Source organism: Suricata suricatta, chromosome 7, assembly GCF_006229205.1.
Source record: "Suricata suricatta isolate VVHF042 chromosome 7, meerkat_22Aug2017_6uvM2_HiC, whole genome shotgun sequence".
NCBI classification, from domain to species: Eukaryota; Metazoa; Chordata; class Mammalia; order Carnivora; family Herpestidae; genus Suricata; species Suricata suricatta.
In genome coordinates this window covers 38,552,175-38,563,618 of record NC_043706.1, presented here as the reverse complement: position 1 = coordinate 38,563,618, position 11,444 = coordinate 38,552,175, and the positions used below count along the sequence as shown (strand labels likewise).

Sequence of the window (11,444 nt, the reverse complement as noted above, 5' to 3'; positions counted from 1 at the left end):
CATGTGCACATACACACCCCCAGCCAGGTGGCCCCCACGGAAGCAGGGTGATGGGCCCAGAAAGGCACCTGGGCCTGCAGGCACCCGTCACCAGGGATAGTGGTCCTGCAGCAGGGATCCTCTCCATCCCTGGAGGAAATCTCCCTGCTGAACCCACCCTTGAAGGAAGGGGTGGGGGCGGGGGCCAACAAGAAGGAATTAAGACTTTGGGAGAAAGCAGAATGATGGAGAGACCTGGTTTGAAAGAAAATACCAGAGAACACCAGGTTGACAGTGGAAGAGGCAGGCAGGAGCTGGAGACCGGTACCCACCCCCCATCCCTCTGGTGCCCTTCCAGAAAGCACCCCTAAGGCGTCCCCACTGTCCATGGGGCCTCCTTTCCCCAGCCCCCAGAGGAACCTTTCCACTTCCATGCCTTTCCCCCCTCACCCTGGTGACGCACACAGGGCCCGGTGAATAGAGGACGTTTAATATTTCTGTGCTGGTCAAACAGAACACAGGTGGGGAGTACATAGGGGAGGGGGCGGAGGGCCCCCTGCCTCTCAGGAGGGGTGGCTTGTGAAGGGGTGTATGTCGGGGGGTTCTTGGGAAATAGTCCAAGGAGTCTTCTCAGCAAAGGGGCCTGGCCTGGGATATCACGAGCATCCAACACACCCAGTCCGTGGCCTAAGTTGGGGTCCCCCATAGGGGGTCTGTGGAGTCTCACTTCTTTTCCAGCTCCTTTGCTGGAATCCACACTCCCAGTGTGATGGGGGGACTTGGTCCTAGCTAGGGTCTGCAGAGCCCCCCAGGAATCGCAGCCCGGGGTTGGGACCGGGGCGAAAGGCCCGCTGCCCAAGAGGAGGAGAACCCCTCGGGCCATTGGGGGCAGCGCGCCTCCTTCCCTCTGCCCTGTTCTTTCCTCCTGGCTGGCCAAGAGCAGAGTGGGGGTGAGCAAGGCCCCCAGCCTCTGCTGAGTCCCAGGGTCCTCGGGGTGGGGGGACGAAGGGCGCAGAGGGTCTGGGCCACCAACAGACACTGTAAACTTTGGTTTAAAACAATAACTTAAGTGGAGGGAGGGCTTCCAGCCTGGGGCCAGGGCGGGGGAGCAAGGAGGGTGGGGGTGGGGAGGCGACAAAGGAAAAAGCCAACAAAAAGTTTTGGTTTTTGCTTCCGGCATAAGAAAGGTCTTTGGTCATCGGTTTAACTGGGGGTGGGGGGCTGAGAGAGGGTGAGGGAGGACTGCAGTGGGGGACCTGCAGGCTGGGGGTGACCTGCTTAGTCACAGCGGCCACCTGCCCCTCAAGCCTGGTGTCGCCCGGCCTTTCCGGTGACAGAGGCAGAATGCTTCCTGGTGGCGCTGGCAGCTTCCGCCTCAAGGGCAGTGCGGCTCCCACTTCGTAGGCCACCGGGCACAGACCTCGGTGAGGAGGCCGGCGCTGGGCCCCTTCCTCTGCTCCCTGGTGTGGGGGCAGCGGGGGAGCACCCCGTGAATGGGGGCCCAGGCCCAGTTCAGCCCGGTTCTGCCCTGCAGCCGGGCGGCCTAGCTCCCCCAGACCCCCACAGGGCACGCAACTTGTCCCACCCCAGTCGTGGCTCTCAGTGGGCACCGCTGAGGGGGCGGGTTTCTTCTGGGTAAGGTCTGGAACGGCAGCTTGCCCGCCCAGCCCAGGCCGGGGCAGGGGCAGGGGGTCAGAGTTGGGGGCTGGGGGGATTTCTTCACAGTACGGAAAAGAAGGTGGAAGGGAGCACAAATTAGGCCAAGTCGGGGTGGGTGGGGGGGGGGGAAGGCTCAGGCCGGAAAACACTGCCAGAGCCAGGTGCGAGGGGCCCTGGGTTTGAGAGGGGTGGCTTTGCCCCGCCTGCGGGTCTCCATGGCGCTGAGGGGCCCTGTAGGGAGAGCTGGTGGGGGAGGAGGGCCCCGTTGCTGCTGGTGGTTGGGGAAGGCGGTATTCAGATGTAGGGGAGGGTCTAAGGAAGAGTCTGGGCCCTCCGATTCCTCCGCCGGTCCCAGACCAGGGGTTCTGTGTCCCCTCGGGGGCAGGACCGTCCCTGCCTCCGAGCGTCTGTCAGTCAGGTCGTGTTGGGAGTTGCTATTTCCAGCCCCCCCTACCCCCATCTGAGTCCTGGAAGTGCCTTGAGGTTTGGGCGGGGCTGAGGAGTGGGGTAGGTGGGGCCTGGGTTCCGGAGGGAGGGGTCTCACCCCTGCCGCCAGCCCCTCAAGGCCCTTAGGACAGTTCCTCCCCCGGCAGCTCCTCCTCCAGGTCCCGGTCTTCTGGAGGCCCCGCAGTGCTGGGGTTGGAGGGGCCCAGGGGAGGGCCTGGCCGCCGGTCTTCCTCTGCCTCTGCAGGCTCCTCTTTGACCTGCACCTGGTGACTGTGACACAAGGGATCATGTGAGCACCCGGTGGGGTTGGGGGGAAGGGGGGGGCCCCAGAATTTGGGGGTGCAGTGGGGTGTCCACAGCTCACTTCCCTAGGACTGCATCTTCCTGGAGCCACTGGGGCCTGACGTCTTAGGTCTGATCTCCCCCAGAGCCCACCTCCCTGGAAGGGGGATGCTGGGCTGGGCAGAGGTTGCCTCTGCTTGGGGAGAAGGCAGAACAGGGGGAGAGGAGGAAGGGGAAGAGGAAGAAGGTAGGAAGGAGGGAAATAAAGAGGAAGAGAAAGGAGAACAAGAAGGGAGAGGCACCATGAGAAGGAAGAAAGAGAAGTCCCATGTCTGGGAAGACAGGTGGGTAGGGGGGTGAGAAGATGGAGATCCCACCCCACCTGCAGGGGTGGCTGAGGGCGAGGGAGATGGGGATCCATGCCATGTGCTCACCTGTACTGGGGAGGGGAGAGGCGAGGGGGGCTGCTGCTACCATTGCTGGGCAGCGGCTCCACGGATGCGCCCACATCGTCATGGCTGAGGGGCAGGAGGCTGCTGGCAGAGCCAGGGTTCAGCATGCCAGGGCTGTTGAGGAGGGGGAAGCTGCTCTCGGCCAGGGCGGCCTAGAGGGCACAGGGGTGGCTCCGTCAGCCAGCTCCATCCAGTGCTGTCCCCTCCCCACCCCCAGAGAGCCTCCAGGGTGTCCCTGAAGGCAGGTTGATCTGGGCAAGTCCCCAGCCCAGATTCAGACTTTCCCCACATTGGTAACACCCCTCCCCTGCCAAGACCAGACTGTGACCCTGACCCCCTGCCTCACAACTTTCCTGGGGACCTGCACCGGATCCATCCCTTCCCAGGAGGCAGCGGGCCCCCAGACTGATGAGCCAGAGAAGGGAGCACCACTGGTCAGGCCAACCTTCCTCCCTGCTCTTAGTGCCCCAGGTAGGGGCCGGGAAGAGGGCTGGTGGCGTTTGGGCCACCCAGAGTGGAGTTCACCCTCCTCCCCCTCCTCGGACAGATGGGCCCTCTGTAGGGGAGAGCAGACCAAGGTCAGTGTGTGTGGGCAGGACAGCAAGGGGGCAAGTGGGAAAAGGGCGCACTCACCTGGTAGCTGGCATTAAGTGCTCCATAACTGAGGCCCGAGATCATGTTCTTCACCAGGGTGGGGCTTCTGGAAGACAGGGAAGGCAGTGCTCCATTCATTCATTCAGGCCTTGACCCGGACAAGGCCCCGGCAGGTGTGGTGCGAGGCAATATTCCATCCCTGCTGCTAGGAGGCTGGGGCACGGTCAGCACCGCTGGCTGAGCCCCCCATGTGCTCCAACTCCCTCAACCCTCACGCTGACACAGCCTTGGTGTGTGCTGACAGCCCCTTCCCAGGTCCGGGTCCCTGGCTCTCGGGCTCTGGAACGTGCGCAGGGTCTCAGAGCCAGCCGGTGGGAACGGGGGTCCCTCCCAATGCCTGTCTTCACATCATGCTGCCCCAGCAGGTTTTCTCTGCTGCCTAGATTTCGCGGGGCTCGGCAGGCCCAAGCTAGAGCCTAATGGTCCCGTCTGTAATACCCATCCTCTCTTGCCATCCGGGATTGTGGGACATCTAAGAAGCCACGGGCTCAGCCTATCCCCATGTGCTCCACACCAGAGGCTCATCTGCACAGGAAGGTATTCAGGAGTTGGATCAGGAAAAACAGTGGCTCAAGGCTGTCCCTCTTCCATAGCAATTGACCCCTTATCTGCCATTTACAGAGCATCTAAGAGAGATTAAGGAACTGGCCCAAGGGCACCGAGGCAGTGAGAAGCAGAAGTGCAACTGAATCCAGGTCTTCTGGCCAAATCGGGAAAGAGATATAAAGATACTTCCCCATGTCGGAGAGGGGGCCCTCAGAAGGAGATGGCTTTCCTTCCCTCTCCCCAGCTGCGTGGGGTGGAGAGGCTCTTTTCCCAGGAGAAGGATCTTTGAGGTGGAAAGGCATCCATACAAATAGATATCTACCTACTTGCCTTGCTTCTCTCTCTCTCTCCCAACAGGCCTCCGGCCCAAGAAGCATGGGCAAAGGGTGGCCTGTGTGAGGGACATTTAGGGTGGGAGGGCCACTGGGTATTTGGAGGGAAGCCAAGGGGAGATTTCAACCCACCCCCAGGTCCTTCAGTTTCCACTGAAAATGTTACAGGCTAGAGCGAACGCAAAAGGTAGGAGTTCAGAGACCCTGCTCTGCCATGAATCTACAGTGCGGTGTGACCTTCCCCTGCCCCTTGCCCTCTCTGGGTCTCCTTTCCCTATAACACACAGAGGTGGGGCCTGGGGTCCTCAGAGATCAGCTCATCCTGTGATGAGGCAGGGGAGTAGGGCTCTGAGGCTAGCTGCCCCCTCACCAATGGTCACCTGGCTGGCATCTCCCCATGTCCCAGCTCTGGCCATAGCTACTTCGGGTCTCTCTCTTTCTCTGGTGCCAGGTCCCCCTGGGCTCCTTCCCTCATTTAGAAATAGGGACAGAATAAGACAAATGCATCCTCTTTCTGATCACTTGTCACCTCCAGATTCTAGGCTCCCCTGGGTTCCTCTACCCCACCCCCAGAGTGGGAAGGACTGGGCTCACATGGGTGTTCTGGAGAGAAACGGGAGGGGGTGTGTATGACCCGGTCCATGCCCCAGGTGGATGCCTCCGCTCGGGGCAGGGCCCACATACCCTGTCATCTTTGGCGGCCTCCGCTTCTGATACTCGCGCTCGTCCACGGTCCACACGGCGCCCTTGACGTTCTCCACACGCACGAAGCACTTGTGCAGGCTGAGGTTGTGCCGCACGGCGTTCTGGGGGTGTAGGGACAGGGCAGGAGCTCAGAAGCCCCTGCCCCGCTCAGGCAAGCACACATGGCAAAGTCCCTGTCCGGCTGCCGTGTCCCACCTGCCCTGGCCCAGGGACAAGCAGGCTGCCCCAGCGAGGAGTCCAGCCAGGCACGACGGCAGGCCTCTCTCCCGCCCTGGACCCAGGGACTGCCAGGGTCTTCACAGCCCACAACCCTGTTTAATGATCTGCTCCCTTCTCCCTGCCACAATTTGGAAAACCCTGTCTGCCAACTAAACGATAGTAATCATCTGTCTTCCTGGCAGCACTGATCAGACACACGGAGCTGTCACTTGGAGGTCCGGATGGCCAGGAGATCATACTCAAGCCCTGGCACGTCAGTGACCCATCTCAGGTGCATGCAGAATTTCCACTAGGCTTTAAAAGTTCTGGACATAAATCAGGAACCCTCACTGCAACTTTCCTCAGCCTCTAGGAGTATGGGAGCCATGACGGGGAGAAGAGACAGCTTGTTGAGAGCATGAGGTAGATAGCAGGCCTAATGCAAACTTGTTGAAATATATGGGGAGAGAGAAGAGCACAGGTTTAGTAGCTGGGAGGCAAGAAGAGGAGAGAGAAAAGAGGAAAAGTCACCTTGTTGCTCCCACCTCCTCCTGGCAGGGTAACTTCAGGAATTGAGGCCATCTGAATTGTAGGACACTTGGGTGAGGGCGGGGGTGCTTGGCCCAATTCCCCCCCAGGGGGCCTCGGCGAGTCCTAGTCCACCCACTCCCCGCATGTCCCTGTGGCTCTCCTTTCTCAGCTTCACCCCATCCATCCCTGTCCCTGTTACCTGTCCTCCCTCAGCTTCCCCCGCCTTGTCCCCATCCTTGTCTCCTCTTTACATTTCTAAACGGGGAAGAAAGCCGGCAGGGCGGGCAGCCCATGCCCCTGGAGATCCCCTCTCCCTCTCTCCCTTCCAACTCTTGCCACTTGCAACTGGCCCGATTTCATTACCAATTTTAATTTGCCTCTAATTAAATCCTGTGTATTTTTCCGACTCGCTTGCTAATCCACGAGGGAGGCGGGCGGCTGGAGTGGAATCTCTTGGAGCGATAATTACAAAGGGCCTAATCACGCCGGGGCTCCTGCCTCAGAATAAATTTGCCCGCATTACGGGGCTCCGATCCTCCGCTTTGCAAATGAGAATGACCCCAATTTCCGAGGATGGCCTCACCGGGGCTTTTTTCCCTCATTTCGAAGCCTGATTCGTGATGAGAGACTAATTCGTTACGCTGAAACATTAACGGCAATTTAAGGGGTCTGGCGGGGGGCTGCGTAAACAAAAGGACGAGCCCACAACATGGGCCCTGGGAGGGGCTGGACACCGGGGGCGGGCTGGTGAGGACCATCGGCTTGGCAGATGGCAGCTCTGTCCTCGGATGAACAGCAGCTGGCCTGGCCCATGCTGGCCCCCGACCCTTCTGCCCTGGTCTGAAGTGGACGGTAACCAAGGGTGTGGGCCAGAAAGGGTGAAGAGGGAGGAGGTGAGGAGAAACAGCTGAGGAGAAGAGGGGGGGCCTCAAGGGGCAGACAAATGGGTGGAAAGTGGAAGGGAAACAGTTGGGTGTGGACAGGGTACATTTCCCAAGGAACATGAGTGAAGCTTGGCTGCAAAAATCCTGAAGGTCAAAGTGGACCTCGAGCGGAGACCGATTCTGCTGTGGCACAGGGAGGGCAGGCACAGGCAGTGCCCTAAGTGGCAGGAACAGCAGCAGGGAACTAACTAGGAAGGTCATCTGCTCCCCAAGCTGGTGCTACACTGGGACCTACACTAGGTGAGGGGGTAGAGGTGAGAACCAGGAGCCAGAGACACACCACCGGGATGACCCCGGCTGGGTGATGACTGAAGGTGGCATGGGAGGCCAAAGGCACTGGGCTAGAGGGGAGGGGCTTCAAGATGGCCATCGAGGGGTTGCAGCAAGTCCCCCAGACCAGCTAACTTCTGATCTCAAGAAAGGACGGTGGGGTGGCACAGTTAGGAGAACAGGAAAGGAGGGCGGGTGGCTGAGGGATCCTCTGCCCCCAAGGAGGAGGCTGTCTGATGAAGTGAAGCTCTATGGTCTCCCCCCTAAAGATAGAAGATTAATCTGCATTATTAACATAAACATTAGATAAACACTGTAATGATCCTTTCTGTTTGTATAGAACTCTTCTCATTTATAAGCCCTGGTATCCAAACTGGCTTGGAGACTGGACTAGGTGGTCCCCACAAGGCCCTGCTGGCTCAGGGAGAGGGCAGGACTGTGGTTGGCAGGAAATGACATCACTCACAGCCAATCAGAGCAGCTGTCCCAGCCCCACAGCCTCTTTCCTAAGCTTTGGGAATTGGGCACAGCAATATGGAAGGTCATGGAGCAGGGTCTCCTGCTGCAGCGAGCACATTTCGGGTCAGAGGAGACCGGGCCCTGTGCAGATCCCCCCGGATCGGGCACTAGTGGGGAGGGGGCCTCGATGACACTTGTTGAAACCTGGAGGGGTGTGGGGAGGTGGCCTGTTTTGCTGCACTTTGTGAGCTGGCCAGCAGGGGGACTCAAGAGCCAGGGATCCAGTCAAGGTTCTGCATAGGGACTCCTTCCCTGGTGTCTAACCTTTCCCGCAGGGTGCCAACAATCCCTTCTCCCTCTCCTCTCCCCCTTCCCAATTTAGATAGCAGCTTCCCACTCTGCTGCACAGACCCTCATATGCTCGTCCATCAGACAGACAGACACAGGCACGCACACACACACCCATCCCATCTTGGCTATGGAAAAAAACAGCTGAGTGCCCCACTCCACATGGTGTCCCATTTTTCTAGGGTCCCTCCCTTCCCTGCCTCTGGTCCCCTGAGAACACTCTATGGCTGAAGGTGTTGAAATGACTAATTGGATGGAGACAATTATCTCCCTGCCGCCACAGCAGAGCTGGGGAGCGGGCCTCGCGAGCGCCGCTGTTTGCGGCCCAGCACAGTCCCCGGGACTCGCTCGGTCCATCCACGTGTCCGGGCCTGCACACTGCCCACCTACCCCAGGCTTCGGGCTTCAGAACATGCCCCTTTAGCCAAGGTTCCGGACCCTTAGGGTGTCTTGGGGGTGTAACCTGGGCCTCCCTAACAGGTTTGGGCATTACAGATTCCCCGAGGCCCTATTTTATGGGGCTGAAGCCTTTGGGGCCTATCGGGGAGCACTCCAGAGAAGAGGAGGATTTCTTCCCAGGAAGAAGGCAGCACAAAGCTGGAAAGGAGGGGCTGTTAAGAGGTAGTTAGAGAACATTCCATAGCCCATGCTGAGGTGGCAGTGGAGGGGCCCACAGCGCAGCCTGGGCCCTGCTGGGACCATTTCTGTAGAACTACCCCTCTGAGGGGACTAAAGGGATATGGTCCTTGGTCTCGAAGGGACATGGAGACGTCCGAGGGTGACTGGGGCCGTTGGCAAGGAGGAAGGAGCGTGCCTCACCTTCCAGGTGGCAGTGTTTCTCCGGAAATAGGCGAACATCCTGGTGAACCAGTTATAGATCTCATTCAGGGTCAGCTGCCTGTCGGGGGTTTCCAGAATGGCCTATGGGCAAGAGAGAAGCAAAGGGACCCTCAGTCTGGGCCTTGAAGGGTCACAGGCCTGTGTTCTCTCCTTCTGCCAGCTCCCGACTCTCACCCTGAGGAGAGAGGACACCCACTACAGAATGCTGTGGGACAAGAGGACTGGTGGGTGCTGGTTGGCTCCCAGGGGAGCAGGCTGGTTATAGCCCAGCCAGGGGCCAAAGGAAACACAAGCCTCAAGGGCTATATGCACTTGTACAAGCAGCACAGGACTCCCTTCTGGAGGGAAACTGGTTTTAAGTGCCCCGCTCTGGAGTGCGAATGAGGCGGTGTTATCTGGAGAGAGATGTCCTCAGGGTGGGGGCCGTTTGGAATTCATCCTAATTTTGGCAAAGGACACCCTAAGCAAGAGATGGGGTATGTGGGCATGTACAAGAGTAAGTGTGAGGACATGTGTGCCTGTGTGTGCAGATCAGAGCAAGTGGACGTATGTATAAATGTACATTAAGCATTAATGACATGAGGGAGGGAACAGGTAGGTGTGTGTGTGTGTGTGTGTGTGTGTGTGTGTGTGTGTGTGTGTAAGAGGGTTGGGGGGGGGGGAGGGTGGTAAGGAGAGAGAGGGAGGGGGTCAGAGACAGAGAGAGAGAGACAGAGAGACAGGCAGACAGAGGGCAAGTCTGTGAGAAAATAATCTCCTAGGAGTGTATGCACATGGGAGTGAGAAAATGAATGACAGTGGGCGTGAGCAGCAAAAAATAGCACCGTGCCCCTGGAGACACATCTACATCAGCCCCTCGCCAAGGCTCAGGCTGTGCCCGAGGCCACACGGCTGGGAAGGGAAACCCAGGTGCTGGGACAGGATAGGTGGGGGGGGGGCATGAGTCTTTCTGGCCCCAGGACCCTCCTGGCCGCTGGGGCGCTGAGGTGGGGGTGCGGCCCGTTTGCCCTTACCACCCCCTCTACCGTCCACACTCACCTGGCGGATGAGGGAGGCGTAGGTGAAGGGGGGCCTGACGTCGGCGTTCTTGTAGAACTCGTGATTCTGGGCCAGCTCTGGGGGAGACAGGCAGAGGGTGAGGTAGCCAGATGGGGGGTCCGGCTTGCTGGTGGGGGCGGGAAATAACACCCCACCCTGGCAGTCCTTACCTGAGGAGATGGGGGAGCAGAACTTGTCACTGCTTCTCCGCCGGGTGGGGCCCCCGCTGTGCAAGGAGGCAGAGCTGAGGCCAGGGGGCCGCAGGGGAGTGACAGGGGCAGCAGCCGAGGTGGGGGGGTGCACGAGACCATCTGGGAACGAGTCTGCTGCAGAGACGGTCACCTTGGAGAATGAGGAGGAGCCAGGGACCGGGTTCAGCTGTGAGCAACGGGGAGGCTGCTGAGACCAGTGCCAAGGGTGGGGGTCCCGGGGGTCCCGAGGGTCCTGGGAGGGCCTCTCGGAGGGGAGAGTCACTCACTGGCTGGCTGAAGGGTTTGGGCTCGGAGGGCCGCATGTGCAGATGGGCCATCATGGCCTGCAGCCTCTCACTCTCCTTGGCGAGCTGTGGAGAGGAAGGAGGTGGGCAGGAGCTGAGCCCCAGGGGCGTCCGGTCCTCTTCCTCCTCCACCAGACACCCAGGAGAACCCCTATTCCCACCATCCACCATCCGTCTGCTTCACACCTCTGCGGCTGGCTCCCACTGTCCCCTGCTCCTGGAAGGTCTCAGCTCTGCCCTGCCCCCTCACATCCTTAAGGCCAGGGCCCGGGGCCATGGCTCCGTATAGCCTTCCCCATTTCTCCACACTGTGTGTCCCAGGCTGGAGCTCAGCAAGCCGCTACAAGTCAGGGGCCTCCTTCCTCGAGGCACAGGCCTTTTCTCCCCATCGAAGGCAGAGGCTGTGGTTGAACAACACCCAAGTTCAGTGGCACTCGTGTGTGAGAGGGTCCTCTCGTGATGAATGGAGAGGCAGGAATGGATGAATGATTCATTCACCCCCATTCATAAATTCAATAGGTCTTTCACAACTGCCCTCTCATGGCAGGGCGCTCTGCTAGGCTCCAGAGGGAAACGGGTGAATGTTGACTGGCTGCCTGACGGTCTGTCTTGAGTGTCCTTCAGGGTGCGGACTCAGGAGACAGCCTGCCTGCCTAGGTTCTTATCCCTGCTCGGCCAGCCACTGGGTGAGTGACCAGAGGCAAGTTTCTTCACCTCTCTGGGCCTCAGTCTTCCGAATCTGTAGAGTGGGGCTGACAACAGTACCTGGCATATAAGGTGGTTGAGAAGATCCCTTGAATTCACAAGGAAGGTATTTAAATCAGCACAAAGGGCATGCTCAATATGGTAGCTGTTAATATTTTACTGTCTTTATTCTCTTTGCTCAGAATTTGGCTGCGATCACCTCATGACCTTGGTTACTGGGCACAAGAAAGGAGAAGATGACCCTTCCCCGAGACCCTCTACCCCCTCCTGGAAAGTCCCCATGTCCCCACAGTGCACACCTGGATCTCCAGTTGCTGCACCACCTGCATCTGCACTCGGCACTGGGCTGTGCTCCGGTCGTCCAGCGCGTGCTCCGTGTTGAGGTGTCTTCCGGGGGGCAGGAGGGGACAGAGCAGAGAAAGTTGGCCCTGGCTTTCAGGCTGCTTTCACCCTCCCATCCCATGCTCTAATCCCGCCCATGGCCGGTAAAGCAGACAGACCAAGGGATACAAGAAAGAGGTGGGAAAGAAAAAAAAAAAAAAAACCAAAAAACAAAAAA

At 59.1% G+C, this 11,444-nt stretch overlaps 1 protein-coding gene across 4 annotated transcripts in view; it reads right to left on the bottom strand.

Moving 5' to 3' along the window:
• Window positions 1-448: 448 nt before the first annotated feature.
• FOXP4 (forkhead box P4) overlaps window positions 449-11,444 on the bottom strand; it is a 33,569-nt gene continuing 22,573 nt past the window's right edge. For 2 of the 4 annotated variants that reach the window (XM_029944426.1, XM_029944427.1), the window contains exons 8-16: window positions 11,185-11,272; window positions 10,163-10,246; window positions 9,855-10,062; window positions 9,685-9,761; window positions 8,626-8,727; window positions 5,036-5,157; window positions 3,453-3,519; window positions 2,802-2,971; window positions 449-2,355 (exon numbers count right to left, since the gene is read on the bottom strand). In XM_029944426.1, coding sequence (XP_029800286.1) covers window positions 2,208-2,355; window positions 2,802-2,971; window positions 3,453-3,519; window positions 5,036-5,157; window positions 8,626-8,727; window positions 9,685-9,761; window positions 9,855-10,062; window positions 10,163-10,246; window positions 11,185-11,272 — 1,066 coding nt within the window. In that variant the 3' untranslated portion in view covers window positions 449-2,207. The remainder of the gene's footprint in view (window positions 2,356-2,801; window positions 2,972-3,452; window positions 3,520-5,035; window positions 5,158-8,625; window positions 8,728-9,684; window positions 9,762-9,854; window positions 10,063-10,162; window positions 10,247-11,184; window positions 11,273-11,444) is intronic. The other 2 variants (XM_029944428.1, XM_029944429.1) reach the window with 1 other exon arrangement.